Source organism: Crocuta crocuta, unplaced genomic scaffold, assembly GCF_008692635.1.
Source record: "Crocuta crocuta isolate KB4526 unplaced genomic scaffold, BGI_CrCroc_1.0 scaffold113, whole genome shotgun sequence".
Classification (NCBI taxonomy): domain Eukaryota; kingdom Metazoa; phylum Chordata; class Mammalia; order Carnivora; family Hyaenidae; genus Crocuta; species Crocuta crocuta.
Window position 1 is genome coordinate 3,750,439 of NW_027530368.1, and position 18,527 is coordinate 3,768,965.

The window sequence follows — 18,527 nt, forward strand, 5'->3', positions numbered from 1 at the left end:
AAAAAAAAAAAAAAGTAAAAAAATAAAAAAAAAAAAAAAAAAGATTGGGATTTCCACAATCAAGAAACCTAGCAGAGGTGGAATCTAGATCCAAACCAGTGACTTGTGTGCTCTGCATGCGCTAGGAATACCCCAGGACGTGCCACGGGCACAGCCAGCTCCAGGACATCTGGTACCTGCACAGGGACAGCAGGTAACCTATTTCAGATACATAGATCCTAGTAGGTTTGCATGTCCTGCAGCCTTTCTCAAAGCATTTACTGTGGGCCCTGCATTGTACTAAGCATTTATGAGCATTATCTCACTTAATGAGCATCTCAGGGGCTCTATCAAATGAGGGTACAGCTTCCAGGACTTTGTCTCCACCCCTGATCCACCCAATGTCAACCCCTGTCCCCACCCTCCCCACCTCTCTGTGAGAACAGCCCAGGCAAAGCCTGGAGGCAAGTCTGGATGCCAGGATTTGCTCCTTGTGTCAGCAAAGAAAGGAGTAAGAAAAGAAGAGAGACAAACAATTTCATGGGACAATGGGCAGAGAGTGAATGAAAACTCAAAGGGTTGTAAAGCACATGAAAAGATGCTCAATCTCCCTCATAAGAAAAGAAACACAAATAAAACCAAGACACCATTTCTCACTCATCAGATTCATAAAACTCTCTAAAATCTGGCAGCCCTCTGGCGGCAGGGCTACAGGGAGACTGCACTCTCATACTGCACTGGTGGAAGAAAACAATAGCTCAACCCTCCACAGGGCAACTGGCCACTATCCACCCGAATTGCAAATGTAAAAACCCTCTGACCTACCAGTTCTACATTCACTTCTAGACATTCACCATACAGAAATACTTGCATATGTGCAGAATGACACGCGTAATGAAGTGATTCACTGCACATAGCGTGACGTATCAAGGATATGGAACAACCCATGTGTCCACCAACAGAGGGCACGTTACATAAATGACGGTCCGTCCACACAGCGGGCTACTATGCAGCTCTGAACAATGAGGACTGCTCTGTGATACGAAACAATTTCCAAGTTATATTATTGATTGAAAAAGGTAAGTACTGGGGCTGTAACGTACCACATGATGACTTTAGTGATCATTGCCGTATGGCAGGTTTGAAAGTTGTTAAGACAGCTCCTAAGAGCTCTCGTCACAGGGATAAAAATATTTCTCTGTCTTTTTTTCATAATGCTGTATCTATATAGAGATGGGTATTAACTAAACTTAGGATAATCATTTTGCAGTTTGTAACTCAAGTCATCATGCTGTACATTTTGAATTTATACAGTGCTGTATGTCAATATCTTAGTAAAAGTTGGAGGGGGAGACAAATTAAAAAGCAAAGTGCAGAGCAATGGGTATAACATCCAACCATCTGTGTTAAGAGAATAGCACATAGGAATTTGTAGTCTGATCTGCTTGCATGCGCATAACAAAACCAGAATGATGCAAAAGCATCTAACTGCAGTGCTTCTCTCTGCCGGGGAGGAAGTGATGGATGAATGGGATGGAGCAACAGGAAGAGCTTTCATGACAGCTGCTGCATAGAGGATGGGGGGAGAGATACATACATAGACAGATACATACATAGAGTCTCCATAATAAATATATTACCTAATTCAAATCTTTGATGACGTATTTTTTAAATAAAAGTAAAAGAAAGGACTCTAACCAGACACAGCCAAGAGTCCCTGCCAACACCGTGCCTCAGCTCCCTGGGACAAGAAGACACAGGCTGTCGCCACACTCCCAGGAGCGATGCCCTCAGGGCCTGCTTCAGCCTTGGTCCCAAGTTGCTGAAGGCGTCCTCTCCAGCAGGTGTCTCCACCTGGCCACCCTGGGCTGTGGGTCTGGGAGCCTGAACATAGCAGGTCCCCTGCCACACCCAGGCCAGCCCTGCCTCTGGCCCTAGAAAACCCCAACAGTCTTCCCGCACTCTGCTCCACCCCCCACACACTTGGCGGAGCCAGCACCAAGCTTCCTCCCCTTCCCCTCCCCCTTTTCTCTAAGCGTGTTTTCTGTTTTACTCTCCTTCACTTCTTGATAGAATGTAATTCGTACCACAATCCTGGGGGGGGGGNNNGGGGGTTATTTGGCCATCTATATCAAATACTTAAAAATAAGCATGCCCTCTGCCCAGTTCTAGAAACTTCCCTATAAAAAAGCAATCTGAGTATGAAGAAAAATTCTGGTACACTGATTTGTCACTGAGATGTTCATAAAAGAGGAAACTGGCAACCGTAACAAAAAAGTCATCCCCAAATAGATTATATGTTATGTCATAATCATCTAATAGAATACTATACAACCATCAGAAATTTATTTCAAAAGCTGTTTAATAACCTAAGAAAATACTAGACTATAAAAACAGTTTACCAAACTGAGTAGATATAATTGATTCTTTTTATTGATGGTAGTTATATATTCTATAAATCACCAGGAACACTGAATTTGTGAATATTAAACCACTGTTTTGGGGGAAATACAAGGTTAGGCTCCTACCAGCCTCAGTTGCAACAGTTTTGTCAACTAATCAATATATAACCTTGTGTCATTTGTGTTTCTGTTTAAGGATTCTTATTTAATATACACTGTTGTGGGGCACCTGCGTGACTCAGTCGGTTAAGTGTCAGACCCTGGCTGAGGTCATGATCTCATAGTCCATGTGTTCCAGCCCCTCATCGGGCTCTGTGCTGACATCTCAGAGCCTGGAGCCTGCTTCAGATTCTGTGTCTCCCTCTCTCTCTGCCCCTCCCCCGTTTACACTCTGTCTCTGTCTCTCTCTCAAAAATAAACGTTAAAAAATTTAATATATGCTGTTGATTCATTAACATTGAACTCACGGTCAACAGCACTATAACTCATGCCTGAATGAAGCTTATCTAACATATCTTTACTCTGTATGGTACACTCAGCCTTTTTACACAGAGGAACACTTGAAAGCCCTTCAGCCCTACACTAGGGGAGCATTTTAAACAGTCAAATCACCAATAAAGAGCACAAAAATGTGAAAAACACAACACCAGGCAGACCAAGAAAAGGACACTTATTTACAGGATGAGAACTGAGACAAAAAGGCAGGGTCACATTGTTCCAAATTAGCTAGCAACATGGGCCTCAGTCATACTGCACAGGCTGCAAATGATCACGAAGCAGCATGACTATTAATTTTAGGATTACAAATAGGGGTGCCTGGGTGGCTCACTCAATTAAGCGTCCAACTCTTGGTTTCTGCTCAGGTCATGATATGGTTCATGAGTTTGAGCCTTACATTGGGCTCCACACTGACAGCTCAGAGCCTGGGATTCTCTCTCTCTCTCTCTCTCTCTCTCCCCCTCCTCCACTCTGTCTCTCGAAATAAATAAACTTTAAAAAAATTAGCGAGTAGGTGAATTTGCAAATATTCACAAATAATGAAAATCAACTTAATCTAAACCTAATTTTTTCCAGTGCAGGATTGGGGAGGGTTGAGAGTGAAAACAGTGCAGAGAAAAACACAGTACAAGGAAATACCCACAAATGTTAACAGTGGTAAAAAAAAAATGTTAACAGTGGTTATCTCCAGAGTGATGTGAAGTACAGAAATATGGTTCTTTTTTTTCTTTGGTTTTCTCTGATTTTTTTTTCAATTTTTTTAATAATTGATAGTTTTTTTTTCCTTCCATTCAGAAAAAAATTTCCTTTAAAATCTTCCAACCTACTCCCCAAGTACCTTTCCTTTCCTTCTCACATACCACCAAGAATGTGTGTGTGTGTGTGTGTGTGTGTTTAATCAGGTATGGTTCACATCTTGAATAATAGTGCCACCAAGTGTCCATAAGAGGAAGTGCAATGAGGCCCAGGCTGGGGCGGGTAGGCACACAGAAGACAAAACCCCAGGACTCCAGATTAGGAAGTAGTGAGAAAAAGTGACATAATGGCAGGCTGAGAGAGAAGGACAGAAAGAATGAGACAGGCAGTAAGGATAGCTGGAGGAGAGGGTGACACAGTGGCCAGGGGAGTCCAACAGGCTGAAGTTTTCAAAAGGGAGGGTCTCGACTACCTCGGTCACAATAAGCCCCGTCCTTCTAGGGGCAAGAATGGGGGCTGTTGCTTCTTGCAGAAGCCCAGTCACCAATAAGCTTTATCTGTAGCCCCTTGCTTTGGCCAGGTCCCCTACCTCCATCACATGTGCACCTACCTAGAAAAATGCCCGGGACCAGCCAAGGGCATCTCAGAATAGAAGACCTTGGGAGGTCAAGGTGCCCGCATGGACACAGGAGCAGCCAGGAGGCCCAGAACTCTGAAACTCAGCTCTAAAAGAAGCCATTAAATTTGAAGGCAGGTCAGTCTTGGTTCTCACCACCATCAAAGCACCCTACCACTTGGAGGAATGTGGAATAAAGCCAATCTTGAGACATGACTTTCCCTATCTGTCAAATTGGGAAATTAATCCCAGTCTTTGGAAGAAGTGTCCCACAGGCCTATCCAGCCACACCCTCCCTCTTCCTTCTTGCCTTCGTTCATTCTGTTACAGTCCTTCCTGAGGCCAAGTACAGGGCATCAGACCCTGATCCCAAACCCACACTAACACTGCACTTGGGTGAGGACCCACAGTGAGCATTTACACCTCCGTGTGGAAGAGTTTAAAATCGGAGTTACCTCTCCCACATACATTTTCACTGAGACCCTGAGTTAGGTCGGGATGGAGGAGCCAGCTTGAAGGGTCCCCAGTGGCCAACTTCAGGACGGTTCATGCAGCCAACCCAATCGTGACTGATTTTAACACGCTGAATTAATAAAAACTATTGAGGTCCATAGTAATACTTAAAGGCACCAAGGCGGAGGAAAGCTCTTCTTTCCCGAAAAACCCCAGCTGGTAAAGAGAGAAGGAACGATAATGAGAAAATCACCACATTGCAACCCCAAGTAAATGACTTATTCAGACAAGGAAGTCAATGGCTGCATGGGCCATTAGGTAAGAAGCTGCCGAAAAACGAGATTCGCAGCACCAAGACACGCCCACAGTTACTTGCCAAGTACACAAAACTGAGTGTGTTATTTGACAAGAGAGTGTTCTGGAGACACTATCTCAAGCAGATAATCAGACAACCATCACTAGTGGCTGGACAACCTCTCCTCACTTCCTGTTGTGATGCAGTATGAGGTACACAACACCACCTGTGACACATCCTCGTCGAAATACTGAATCTGAATCTAATCTGACCTCAAGATCTAACTTCCTACTATTTGTAGGAAATACAGGGCCTGAGGAACAAGTTAAACAACACCAGAAGGAAACAATCAGACAAATCCAGAACATGGACAAATGGCCTGGCCTCTTAAAAAAATCGATATCAAGGGGTGAGGAGAACTGGAGGGGGAGGTGCAGGGGGGCGGATGGGGNATAAAGAGGCCCAAGGACCAAATGCAAAGCATAAATTATTGTTAGGTCTTCGATCAGCACAAAATTAAGCCAGCTCTAAAGGAAATTTGGGGGGATAATCAGAGTAAATTTATATGAGCCAGTATGGGATACTATTAGGGAATGACTGTTAATCTCATAGGCGTGATAAGGTTACTGTAGGTACAAAAAATTTTGTCACAAAGAGTTTTCTTTTCCTCAGGAGATGCATGTTGAAGCCTTTAGGAGTACGGTCTGCAGCTAGGTTTCAAATGATTCTGCCAGAAAAAAAAAAAGTATCTACACACAGAAAGTAAATGTGACAAAATGTTAGGGAGTGCTTCGTCTAAGTGGAGGTCATACCAGCGGTAGGTGTTCATTGAATAACTCTTCTAACTTGATGTTTTAAAATATTCAAAAGAAGAGTCAGAAAAATATCTATTATCTACACATGGGTAAAAAACCTAGAAAGACGGGCACCAAAAATGAATTTTGTATGGTGCATTATGCGTCATTTGACTTTTTTCTGTAATTTTCAAAATGTGTATCAGTAATAAAAAGAGAAAAGAAGCAAAAGGTGGGGAGTGAGTCTGGGCATCAGATAATAAGACACCTCTCTCTCCCCCACCCCACCCCCATCCCAGGGCCTCCCTTTGTTGGTGGGATGGGCTGGCAGACCCTGCTCCTTTTCAAAACAAATCTACGAAGAGATTAAGTGAAGGGAAAATGGCAAAGTGCTGTGTGAATGGGAACCCACACCACCTCCATCACCACCCTCACCTTTTAGTGTCAATTGTTAATTTTTCAAACTTTCTGCAGTTGTCCTGTAACACCCGTGGGTTGTCTTCCCCCTCCTCACCTCTGCCTAGGGAGGGAAGGGGGAGCCCGCTGGCCCGCACCCACCCTCCAGCCACCCAGCTCGGATTCTCAGCCCTTCTTTCTCCCCTGCCCTGTTCCCAATTTTTCTGTTAACATCCAGGCCATCTGACTCAACTCTCCCAACCCTGGTTCTGTGGCAGGTGGAACTCTCCACAAGGCTGGCACGACCTCAGAGGGCCCTGACCCCACCCTTGCCAAGCCCCTGTGGTCAGGACACAGAGGTCCCCTGCCAGGGCTTCTGAGAGCGAGGGCAGTCTGCACCCACCTGATATGTCATTTTCCCACCATTTCCACCACAGTCTCTGCTTTGAGGTTATGGACTAAAAATGATTGGGCTCTTATCCACAAGTCGGAGAAACAGATGCTAACAACGACTGTAATGAAATGGAAAACCTCTAAAAGAGGGCACAGGGCACCAAGGACCTAGCGCATCAGGCCTGGGAGCTCAGGGAAGCTGAACATTGTAAGATGTTGGACTTAGGGCAAAGAGTGAAGAAGGGCACAGGCATGTGTAAAGCCTAAAGGTGTGACCTCGGAGAGAAGGAAGAGGCAGAGCAGATGAGAGGACAGAAGGCAGCTGTGTGAGCTATGCAATCTGTATGCACGGGAGGGTGAAGGAAGGGAGCCCCTGAGGCTGAACACCCTCCCCTCCCCCTCAAAACGCGGCGCGGGAGCCGGGGCTGCAGAGCTACATGTTCCGGGCAGGGGGCACCATTGTCTCACTCGCTCAAATACCGTAGCGGCTGACTTTAGCCATGAGGAGGCTAGAAAGTTCAGATGCACGGCACCTGGTCGGCCGGATTACACTGTTTGAACTTCATTGTGCAAACAGGGCTGTTTTAGACTAATTATTCTGGCGGCTTTCTATGGGGAGAACCCAGAGAAGAGAATGAAACCCAAGGCTGCTGTGTGGTCCTGGGAAGAGAGGACAGTGGGCGGAGGAGAAGGAAGGGCTGGGACATGTTTGAAATCAAAAGCTAGGGTGGCATGTTTGATGTAAGGAGGTTTAAAAAGAGGGAAGAATCAAGGCAGGCCCACGTTTTCTCCTTTTGACGGTGGCACCTGGTTAGGAGGGAGGTTCTTGATGAAGGTCATGGTGGGCAGGAGAGGCTCTTCTACAGGACCCAAGGGGCAGCAGACAGAGCTGTGCAGAGGCCGCCGGCGGTCTGACGCTGAAGCGGGGGTCAGAGTCAAACAGAGCTGTGGGAGTCGTCTGTGGAGGGGTGAGGCTGAAGCCTAGGAGTGGCCCAGCTGCAGGGAGAGCCCAGGGAGAGCCCAGAGGATGGGCAGAGGAGAGTGGAGAGTGCCTGCANAGTCACCCCCAGGGCCCCCACCAGAGTGGTCTTTCTCCACTCAACTCCTGCCACAACTTTTTAAAAATAATCATTATGTTTTTATTCCTTTTTAAGTTTCCCTCTCTTTGTGACTTCACATCTCGCTTCCATCCTACTGCTTAATTTTCTCCCAAATACTCCTCTATCTATCCACTGTCTGTCTGTCCTCACCGCATCTCTCACCTGTGTGTCTGTCTCAGATACCCCAAGCAGACCTGTCCACGCGTGTGCCAGAAAGCCAGGCAGGGATGAGTGTCTCACCGTGCATCCCCCGACCAGCCCCTCCGTGCACACCTTCTGCAGGGCAGCGCCAAGGGCGCTGTGTGCCCCTCCCCTTGTCCTTCACTCTGCCCGGCACCCATCCGCAAACACACCCAGCAGTCACCCTCCCGAGATAATCCTCCTGCTCCCCTGCTCCTTACCATTTTCCCTGCAAAGCTGACTTCCATGAAGGGATCCACCAAGTTCTTCTTGTTACTGTCAAAGCCAAAGATCTGCTTCACGTTGTCCATCACGGCATCGTCCACTGGGGAGAACACGCTGGTCACTGCCCGCCTGCTGTCAGCCCTCCCAAACCCCAGCATTCCACCTCCCTGTCTCCAGACAGTCTTGGGACCCCCTGAGGGAGACACTGTGCCCCTCCCCCAGCCAGGGGACACCTGGAGCAGCAGCTCCTGAGGGCAGACGCTGCTCCTCTACCCTGCCCAAACAGCTTGTTCACTGGCCCTTGCTCTCAAGGGCTTCCTGAACAGACCCAGCAGACAATGGAGGGAGGACTGACTGATGACTGATTGATTGATTAGCAATCCACATCACTAAGGGCAGTTAACAATCCAGAAAAAGACTGGAAGTTGTTATAAGAATATCCCATAATTGGGACCTGTTTCACATTTTCCTTTATGTCTGTTAGCACAGTGATTTTACCTGACCTTGACCAATAAGTCAATTCTGCTTTTTAAAAAAAAGAAGTTTTAGTCTATGCTGCTCCAAATCAATATTTTACTGAATTAGTCATATTATTTACAAATGTATATATATATAGATAAATAGACGTGTGTATATGTATACTTATGGCATGTATAGATGTCGGTGTGTATACAAATGAGAGGAAGGGCAGTTACAGATTATAGACCAGCCGCTGTCTACATGAAGACAAGAGGTAGCAATTAGCAAATACTTATGTCCTATTTACCCACTTATTTTGTTTTATTTATATTTAAACAAGATTGCAGATAATTAAATATAAAGCACATTCACCTTGAATGAAGCCAACATTTCTATTTCCCCAGCCCCCCATGGGGAGCTCACCAGTCTCACTTCTACCTAGTTTCAACCCATAAATGCAGAATGTTCTTAAGCATATATTTTAATGCCCATTTAAAACCCATTACTTACTTAAAGGCTTTCTCCTTGATTTGGGTACAATTAAGCTTGTACAGAAAGAATGCATTTCTCCTATTGAGTCACTAGTCAAAGTTTGAGCAAAACCTCAAATAAGTAGCTTTATGCAAAACTTAGAAACAAAGACCTAAGTTGCAAACGTTCTCAGTGACTCTGCTATGGACAGAAATTGGCTTGATTATGCTAATACGTGCTTCAAAACAGAGGCTCTCCCTATAACAACGACCAGTGTGGGAGCCCTGCTCCAAACCAAGTCAATGTGAAACACTGGAGGTGGGGCCCAGGTGTCTGTACACCTTCAGGAGTCCCCGGTGACTCTAATGTGCAGCCCAGACTGACTCCCACGGCTCTGAAATAGTCAGCATAATTCCTCCGCCAGGTCCCGAGCACACAGGGTGGGCCCAGTGCCGGTCAAGTCACAGTGAGAAACCAGGCAGTGGCCACCCTGTCACTCTTTCTTGGGAAGATGAGGACAGGGCCGCAGCTAAGGTAACCCAGTTCCCCAGCCAGCCAGCGATGGAGGGGGTCCCCAGACTGTGGGACTTTCAGTGCTGAATCCCAGTCAAACTAGCATCAAGGGTCAGCACATGGATGGATGCTTTTCATCTGCGGAGACACTGAGACCTCCCAAAGTCTCAGTGACTGCTTCCCAGGGTCCCCACTCACAATCTAAATCCTGGGCCTCCAACCCAGGGAGGACGCCAGACTCACTCTGTGGTAGGTCCTCAGCTCTGAAGACCTTCAGGCAGAAGTGGGCTCCTCGAAGGGCCACGCCCGTTGGCCTGAGCAGATTGTTTTCGATGTCCTCCTTGTCTTCAGAAGGGTCCTTTCTCTCCAGCTACAATGCAACCAAATATGCACTTGAGCACGACAGTCTCTCTTCTTCAACCAACACCCCTTAGATGGTGCTTTTTGAACAAAGGTAGATCTTGCCCTGCTGCTTACGAACATGCGACCTCAGCAGGTTCCTCCCTCGAAACTGCTTCCTCCCCTAGACAGTGGAAACAATAACACCCACCTTGCAGACTGCTAGGAAAATCAACTTCAATAACGTGTAAATGCGTGTGGCCTACGGCGGACACCACCAAGCCGAGGACGCGTGCTCAGCTTTCCTCGATGACTCCAGTCCCTGCCTCACCACTTTCCTATTCGTCTTTTTCTCCCAGCACATAACCAATATCCATGTGGACAAGTCAGTCACCAGCACGGTTTCCTTCCTCCACCGGCAGTGCCTTAATCTCCCGTCCCCTTCAGCAGCTGGAGGCATGGCCACATCTCAACTTCCGGCCGCCCAGAGCCCTTCCTCTAGCAAAACTGTGACCTCTGAAACCCTTCTCTGAAGACAGCTTGCAACCCATCTGTCTCCCCCAACCTCCCAGTCACAGGGTGAGGCTCCCAACGCAGCCTGGCACACTTCAGGCGTTCCCTTTTCTCTGCCCCCCTTTCACCAATTCTAAGCCTTGCACCCCTGCATCCTCCCTGCTTGGCACCACCAGCCATGTCCCGATGCCCCAGCCCCTCGGCCCAGTGCTTCCACCGCTCCTGCCTTGCCCACGCCATCCACCTTCCTCTCCCCCGCTGCCAGGCCACTGACTATTATGGCGCCCCACCACGAAGCTGCCAACCCGGAGCGGGCGCTCTTGTGTCTGCTCAGAAACCCTTCTGTTTACCTGGAATGAACCCCTCATTCCTCTCCCACGACTACTCCAAACTTTCTCTCTTCTTGCCAAGCACACAAAGATGCTGTTACCTCTCCAGTTCCACATGCCTGTCTTGTTCTTCCCACTCTCAACTTGTAACTTGACTTACTGGCATGCAAAGAGGATAATGGTACATGCTCAGGTGGAGGAGATATAGAGAATGATCTCACTTTTCCAAAAAAAGAGAAAAATATACAACAGATAGGTGGTTGCCAGAGGCAGGGCGGAGGGGAACTGGACGAAGGGGGTCAAAAGGTACAAACTCACAGTTATCAGATAAGTAAGTCATGAGGATGTAATGCACAGCATGGAGACTCTAGCTAATAATACTCTATTGCATATTCAGGAGTTACTAAGAAAATAGATCTTAAAAGTTCTCATCACAAGAAAAAAGACTTTTATAACTATGTATGGTGGTAGGTGTTAACTATACTTATCTCGATCATTTCACAACATATACAAATAATGAATTGTTTTGTTGTATGCCTGAAACGAATATAATGTTATATGTCAATACCTCAATTTTTTAAAGTAATAAAAAATAGGGAAATACACATGTATATCCTCCTTGGAGAATATGCAACAAGACATGAATCCCACAGCTGTCTCTGAGGGGTAGAATTATGAGTGATTTATTTTTTATTTACACTTCTCCACGTGTTCTACAATTCTCATAATTACCACATATTATTTTAGATCAGAAAAACTGGACGCATGGGTGGCTCAGTTGATTAAGCATCTGACCTCCACTCAGGTCATGATCTTGAGGTTCATGAGTTTAAGCCCTGAGTCAGGCTCTGCACTGGGATTCTCTCCTGCTCCCCCTTCCTCTCCGTTCCTTCCCCACTTGCTCTCTCTCTCTCTCTCTTTCTCTCTCTCATCCCTTCTCCAGCTGCACACACTCGCTCTCTCAAAATAAATAAAGGTTAAGAAAATAAATAAATAAATCAGAAAAACCAAGCTGTGTTTCTGTTTGTTTGTTCGGTGCCTCTCCTGCCAGGCGAGGGGCTATGAGGACGACCCAGGCCATGGACTCACCGGCGCTTCGTCTCCGGGGCCCAGTACACAAAGGCTCGCTTTCAGGTAACCTCTGGCCCCAGCAGAGAAATCGTCAGGGTCCGCGAGTAGCAGCCACTTCCTGAGATAGGCGTGTCCTACGAGAGACAACTTCCGTTGGTGATGGCAGAATTGGAAGGGGCCAAGTCTGCAACCACATCTGGGAGCCCAGGGCCAACTATACTTGGGAGAGAGGAGGGACTTATTCATGCAGACCTAGGGGCCACACTTCGAATGTTCATGTGGGTCCAAGTCAGAAATGTCAACATAAACACCTATAAGAGGCTACCAAAGCCAGACCCCAGGCCACTTACTTCCCTCTGAGGAAGTGACCAAACCAGAACAGAAACCAGGGTGTGGAGAAATCCTAGACTTATCAAAATGCCCCACCCCCTGTCAGAGGTAACCCCTTCCCCACCAACCCTTGTTTGACCCTTCCAGATGTAGCATCCCTGACTGAGCCAACTAAGACCCACGTGAGGGTCTGATCTCCCCGAGGGCCTGTTTTACTTGAAAGATGGAAGCCTGCCTTCTCTTCATTCCTGCAGCTCTCATCTCCAGGATCAGACTCTATCTCTAGATTCTAAAACCCCCAAGGAAGAAAAGTGATTGTCCCAATGGCTGTCCCCAACAGCCTCCAAAACCAAAATGCAAGGATATAGCCAAGGTGATGAGGACATGACTCACGGGGCTCTCTGTAGATGGTACCCACGTCCATCTGAAATCAAACCGAGAAACACAAATCAAACTCTTGCCTCTGGAGTGTTAAATGAAGTATGGAGCATTATGCTGTCATGTTAAAAACCATGCTTTGAAGATCATTTGGAGACATGGGGAAATGTTCATAAGCTGACATGACATGAGGAAAAAAGCAGAATACAATTCGATCAAAGTTTGGTAAAGCGTATCTATGCATAAGAAGAAAGAGTAAAAGAAACACAACAAAACGGTGACTGTGCTGTCTCTGGGCAGGAGATTCAGGTGGTAGATTGATTATGTTTTTTTATTTTTCCTTTCCTGTATTTTACAATTTTCTATTAAAGTTCAAAGATCAGAGGGACATTGATGGTCAGGGAGGCTATGCATGCGGGCAGCTGGAGGTATATGAGAACTGTCCTTTCCACTCACTTTTGCTATGAACCTAAATCTGCCCTAAATTTTTTTTTTACCATGGACTACTTTTATAATTAGAAAAAAAATAATTTTTTACCTTAACCTCTGGGTTCTCAAAACAAGAATATACTTCAAAGATTAGAGACTCAAGACATAAAACCCCATTTATTACAGAAGGACTCAGGTTAGATTCCAGTTGTTTTTAAAACGGCTTGTCCAGGAAAATTGACTTAGTTTTCTATCTTGTGACTACTTCCCAGAGAAGGGGCCATTTTTTACTTGGATAGCATGGGAAGGTTAAAATATGCCTGCTTTCCATTTGATAGACGCCTGAAGATTCAGAAGTGCGAAAATCAGTAAGAATCGCATTAAAATGCCACTCGCAATGGTTTCCATTGCTAGTTGCCTTTGCTTTATGAGAACTGCTGATGCCTTCCTGCGAGCTGAATCATACTGTCAGTTCTGGGTTCTCTGCAGCACAGTCCGGGACAAATGGAGGGGCAGGCTCCCCCCTCTCCCCTGCATTGCACCCTGATCCCCTGGACTCCACATGTGGACCCCGCTCCAAACCAGAGCAGGGGTGCGCTCTGGGCACAGAGCGCTGGTGTCACGCTGGCCCAAGATGGTCAGAATTAGGAGAACGGTCACCCAACTGCCAATTTCATGCTGTTTTCCCAGATGTAAGAACCGACAGGAATCAGAAGAAGCTGAATTCCCCTTGCTGGATGCAGGGAAAGATATTTCCCCCTCCTTCCTTTTTGTCAGAACATTTATCTTAGAATCTTGTAATGGAAACAGAGATATTTTCTCTGTTTTTCTGTGGGAAAGGAGGAACCTACCCAAAGCACAAGCCCAGCTCCACGTTGTAAAACAACCCTCATCATAAAATGCAAGCTTTTCTGTCTTTTTTCCTCTGGATATAGTCAGCTCGCTAGCACAGAGGGTCAACCCAATTACCAATAGGTAAGATGAGTGTGTGTGACCGAGGGTGCTGTCCTGTCGTCTCACCTGAGGACTAGTTGCCTTGAGAACATGTACGGAATGGGTTGCATCTGCTTGGCTGTGTACAGGATTTCCTTCCTTCTTCCCTTCCAGTCTCCTAGCAGATTGTCTGCCATGTGTGTCACCTTTAGGTGAACGCTTATTCAACAATAAAAGTCTGTTCTTTCTCTACGGCCATTGTCGACAGTATTTCTGAGTTCAGAGAAGATTTTGTTTTTTGTTTTGTTTTGTTTTGTTTTGTTTTTTAACCAACTTAGGCACCTGGGTGGCTATGTCAGTTAAGCACCCGACTTCAGCTCAGGTCATGATCTCGCAGCTCATGAGTTCGAGCCCCACATCAGGCTCTGTGCTGACAGCTCAGAGCCTGGAGCCTGCTTCGGATTCTGTGTCCCCCTCTCTCTCTCTGCCTCTCGTCCCCCACCCTGTTCATGGTCTCTCTCTCTCTCCTTCAAAAATAAACATTAAACAAACTTTTAACTATATTTCTCCAACACAGACAAGAGGAACAGGACCCTTATAGCACCAGCCTCTGCACATTATGTACAGAGTTTCTACTAACGTGAATTAGCGAGAACGGATTTCAAAGAAAATAAATAATTACCCGGAATTCCCCAATGAGAGCATCTGTCCTGAGAGAACGGGAGTCTACCACCTGTGGGGGAAAGATGAATTAAAACTCTCACTTGAAAGTAAATGTTGGCCCAGGCAGGACCCACACAATAGACCTTCCCTCCCAAGTAGTAACAGCCAACACTTGGGTAGCGCTTGCTCTGTTCCAGAGATCGTTCTGAGCGATGTTTAACCCTCACACGAACCCCACGAGTAGGGAGTATTATTGCCTCCTTTCTACAGATGAAGAAACAGAGGCACAGAGACATTACAGGACTTGTATGGAAGCACACAACCCCTAAATGCACAGGCAGAACCAGAACCCAGACAGTTTGGCTCCAGAGCCCACACGTTCAGCAACTAAACTATACTGTGTTCCAGAAGAAAGACCCCCCCCAAAAAAAAAGAGCTTAGGCCCAAAGAGAGAAAATCCTGGCCAGAAGCAGGCACACGGGCAAACAAAATAAAATGAAAACAAGTGTCCACTGCAGGAATGATTCCAGGGCCCTGCACTACAGCATCTGGGGGTTGCTGAGCAGCTGGGCAGCAGAGGCTCCCCACCTCTGAGCTACAGAAGGCATTTCTGTGACCGGCAGAACTTAACAGTGACCTGCTCCACATCACCCGTTGCCCTGGGCTTTATGGCTTCTTTCTCGCAAATGCCAACACTCACGCCGACAGGCATACATGAACGCACATGCATGCTGACACGCACATGTGCATGTATGCACACGGACATGTGCGTGAGTAGACATGTAACCCACAGAGAACACTGATGCCTGACACGTACCGTGATGAAGATGGGCTCGTCAAACAGCTCCGAGGGAGAGTCAAACACATTGAAGAAAAGGGTCTGTGGTCCAGGGTGAAAGGGAAACAAATGAGTAGCCGCTGACCTCAGGGCTAGAGACATAGAGGGTCAGCCACCACCCACAGCCTTCACATCTGGTCCACACAGAAGTGTGGACAGAGCACAGTCCAGCAACGAGCTCTGGGGATTCAACAAGTTCCAGGGTATTCCATCCCTGACCTCATGGAGGCTGTCATCTCAGGGACAGGGTGGATGGCTGGCCCTATAGCATGACAGAGATGTGGAGCATCAGGAGGCCAAGGCAGGAATAAGAGCTAGAATCCTCCCTCCAGGTCCTCAGATAAACTACTCAGCACCCAGCATATCCTTCCCCACAAAGTTAGTGCCATATACAGAAATGAGTAGATCGCCAGGTATCTTGTGTGCTCCCAGTCAGGAAGGGCCACCAAGGTCCTAGCCCTGATAACCAGCACCTCCCACCTCATTGAAGACTGGGTTGTTTCCCTTGTGGATCCGTGTCCTCTTGGTCTGCCCGGCAGCAGTGACCTTGACCACAGGCTTGATGTTCACCCCCGGCAGCTGACGCCCCTCGATCACTTGCACCCTGATCTGAAAGCCAGGAGAAAGCATGAGCAACAGGAAAGGGGAAGCAGTCAGTCCCCAAAGAGAGTCAGAAACCACTGCTGGCTTCTTGGAAGGGTATGAAAAAGGAATTAGGGGGCACCTGGGTGACTTGATCGGGTAAGTACCTAGCTCTTGATTTTAGCTCAGGTCTCGGTCTTATGGTTGGTGGAATTAGCTCCACGGGGGCTCTGTGCTGACAACACAAAGCCTGCTTAGGACATTCTCTCTCTCTCACTCTCTCTCTGCCCCTTCCCCACTCACGATCTTTCTCTCTCTCTCTCTCTCCTCCTCTCTCTCTGTCTCTCTCTCTCTCTCTCAAAATAAAGAAATAAACTTTAATAAATAAAAAAATAAGAATTAGGAAGAGCATTATAAGAACAATCATATTTTCCTACCAAGGTCCCTTGCATCTATCAAATCCCACAATTCCACACACAAGCTGCCAGGATCCACAGGGAACCTTCCAGCATTAAATTCCAGAGCTGGGCCAAGGACCCAGACCCCAGATCGTTTTATGCAGACATTGGCACAAGTCCTCCCTCAGATGCCTCAACACCAACACATCCGAGTGGTTTGAACGTCCTTCACTGATAATTCTCTCAGAGGCCAAGCTTACATAGTGGAAATTAACCCCAATGTATTCTTTATAGGATGCAGTGCTTTTTCATGTTCTGAGAAAGAAATTAAGAACTTTCTCTGTTGAACTTTGAGTAATATAAGGTTTCAGGAATATCTGTGCTTTCACATTTAGGCAAGATATTTTAAAACATGAACTTTTAAAATATTAGAACAATTTTCATGGAAAAATAAGATACTTACTGGTTTTAAGTTTTAAACAGCAGTTATTTATTGATGGATCAATCAACACTTCTTTTTTTTAAGCCATACTATAGGGGCACCTGGGTGGCTCAGTCCGTTAAGTGGCCAACTTTGGCTCAGGTCATGATCTCACAGTTGGTGGGTTCAAACCCCGCGTCAGGCTCTGTGCTGACAGTTCGGAGCCTAAAGCCTGGAGCCTGCTTCTGATTCTGTGTCTCCCTCTCTCTCTGCCCCTTCCCGACTCATGCACTCGCGCTCTCTCTATCTCTGTCTCAAAAATAAATAAACATTAAAAAAATTAAAAAGCCATACTATAGAAGAATATATTACTAATAACAGTGGGAAGGTAGAGCCATGATTTTTATTCTTTTCATTTTCCTGTATTTTCTAAATTTTCTACAAAAAAAAACATATATGTATTTTCTAAAGAGAAAAAGCAGTAAGTACATGTCTTGGGAATAATAATAATGTTAGAATTTTGTCTCTTAGGCATATATAGTGGTTACAGCCAGGACTTTCACTTAAATTACCACAATTTAGAACTAAAATATATTATTACAATTTGTTGCACTTAGTAAAGAGCTAAGTTTCCTGTTTTTAACNCTAAGAGTTCTTTATCACTAAATGTCATTATATCAACATGAAAAACTTTGTGGAAAAGAAAAAGAATAAGCAAAGGACCAAAATTGAAATGCAAATAAAATGAGATGGATTTTTGGATTACAATATGTCAAAGGGTTAATATTAACAGTTTTATTTTGTGAAGAGCTTGAACAAATTCAAATTCCACATGACTTTTCAGAAGAATCCTTGGCTACCAGGAAGAGAATGGATCAAGAGAGAAAAAAAGAGAGCTAGACAGAGTGTCCTAGGTTTGGGGATCTTGTTAAAATGCAGATTCTAACTCAGCAGGGCTGGTAGGGGCGGGGGCTGGATTTCTTTTTTTTTTTTTTTTTGCTTTTGAAAGTTGGAATTTCTTTTTATTTCTTTTTTTATTTTTTTGTTTTTTTACAAATAGTTTATTGTCAAGTTGGTTTCCATATAACACCCAGTGCTCATCCCTACAAGTGCCCTCCCCCATGCCCATACTCTCCCTCCCCTCCACACCCATCAGTCCTCAGTTTGTTCTCAGCATTCAAGAGTCTGCATTTCTAACCAACTTTGGGTGTTGCTTGCGCTGCTGGTCCAAGGATCACACCCCGAGTAGCAAAAGCTAGCTAGCCAGATAAACCCTGGTTGGAAATCACAGAACAAATGTAAAGACAGGCTGAATCTCTGCAGTGACACTCCCCCACACACCTCATTTTTTTAAAGACCAAAACCAGGGGCTGCATTCTGAAGCCACAGCACATGAACTGCTCATTCGGCATCTCTCAGGGGCCCAGGGAACCACAGCCTCCTGCCTAGGAGAGCCCTTAGCACCCGGCCCAGCCTGGACAGAGGAGACTATGGGCGGACAGTCAGCCCGTTACCTGGAAGTCCTGTGGTTTGTCCGACAGCAGCTTTCTGGACGTGGGAGCACTTCTCTTCCTTTTGCTCCCAGAGTGGTAGGGGGGTGGATGGGAAGGTGGCTTCCTCGGGGTGGCTGGAGCTCCTGGGCCTGGGGCCCCACTCTGATCCACTAACGGCTCTGCCTCATCTCCTGTGAGCCCCTGGTCCTCAGTGTCCTCCTCTCCTCCTGTGTCTGGGAGGAGAGGGTGATAGTAAGGGCTGGTCCCTCTGGCCCTGCGCTTGGGACCCTGCCCAGCCAATGAAGGAGCCAAAGGGCATGGGCGCTAAGACCCACCACCC

The 18,527-nt window shown here is 46.4% G+C and overlaps 1 protein-coding gene across 12 annotated transcripts in view; it reads right to left on the minus strand.

Annotated features, from left to right (window-relative positions):
• Positions 1 to 18,527, minus strand: part of DYSF (dysferlin) — a 220,569-nt gene that overhangs the window by 150,292 nt on the left and 51,750 nt on the right. For all 12 annotated transcript variants that reach the window (XM_077766310.1, XM_077766308.1, XM_077766305.1 and 9 more), the window contains 8 exons: positions 18,209 to 18,420; positions 15,774 to 15,902; positions 15,273 to 15,335; positions 14,475 to 14,525; positions 12,446 to 12,476; positions 11,741 to 11,856; positions 9,714 to 9,840; positions 8,024 to 8,127 (listed from right to left, as the gene is read on the minus strand). In XM_077766310.1, the coding sequence (XP_077622436.1) occupies positions 8,024 to 8,127; positions 9,714 to 9,840; positions 11,741 to 11,856; positions 12,446 to 12,476; positions 14,475 to 14,525; positions 15,273 to 15,335; positions 15,774 to 15,902; positions 18,209 to 18,420 (833 nt within the window). The remainder of the gene's footprint in view (positions 1 to 8,023; positions 8,128 to 9,713; positions 9,841 to 11,740; positions 11,857 to 12,445; positions 12,477 to 14,474; positions 14,526 to 15,272; positions 15,336 to 15,773; positions 15,903 to 18,208; positions 18,421 to 18,527) is intronic.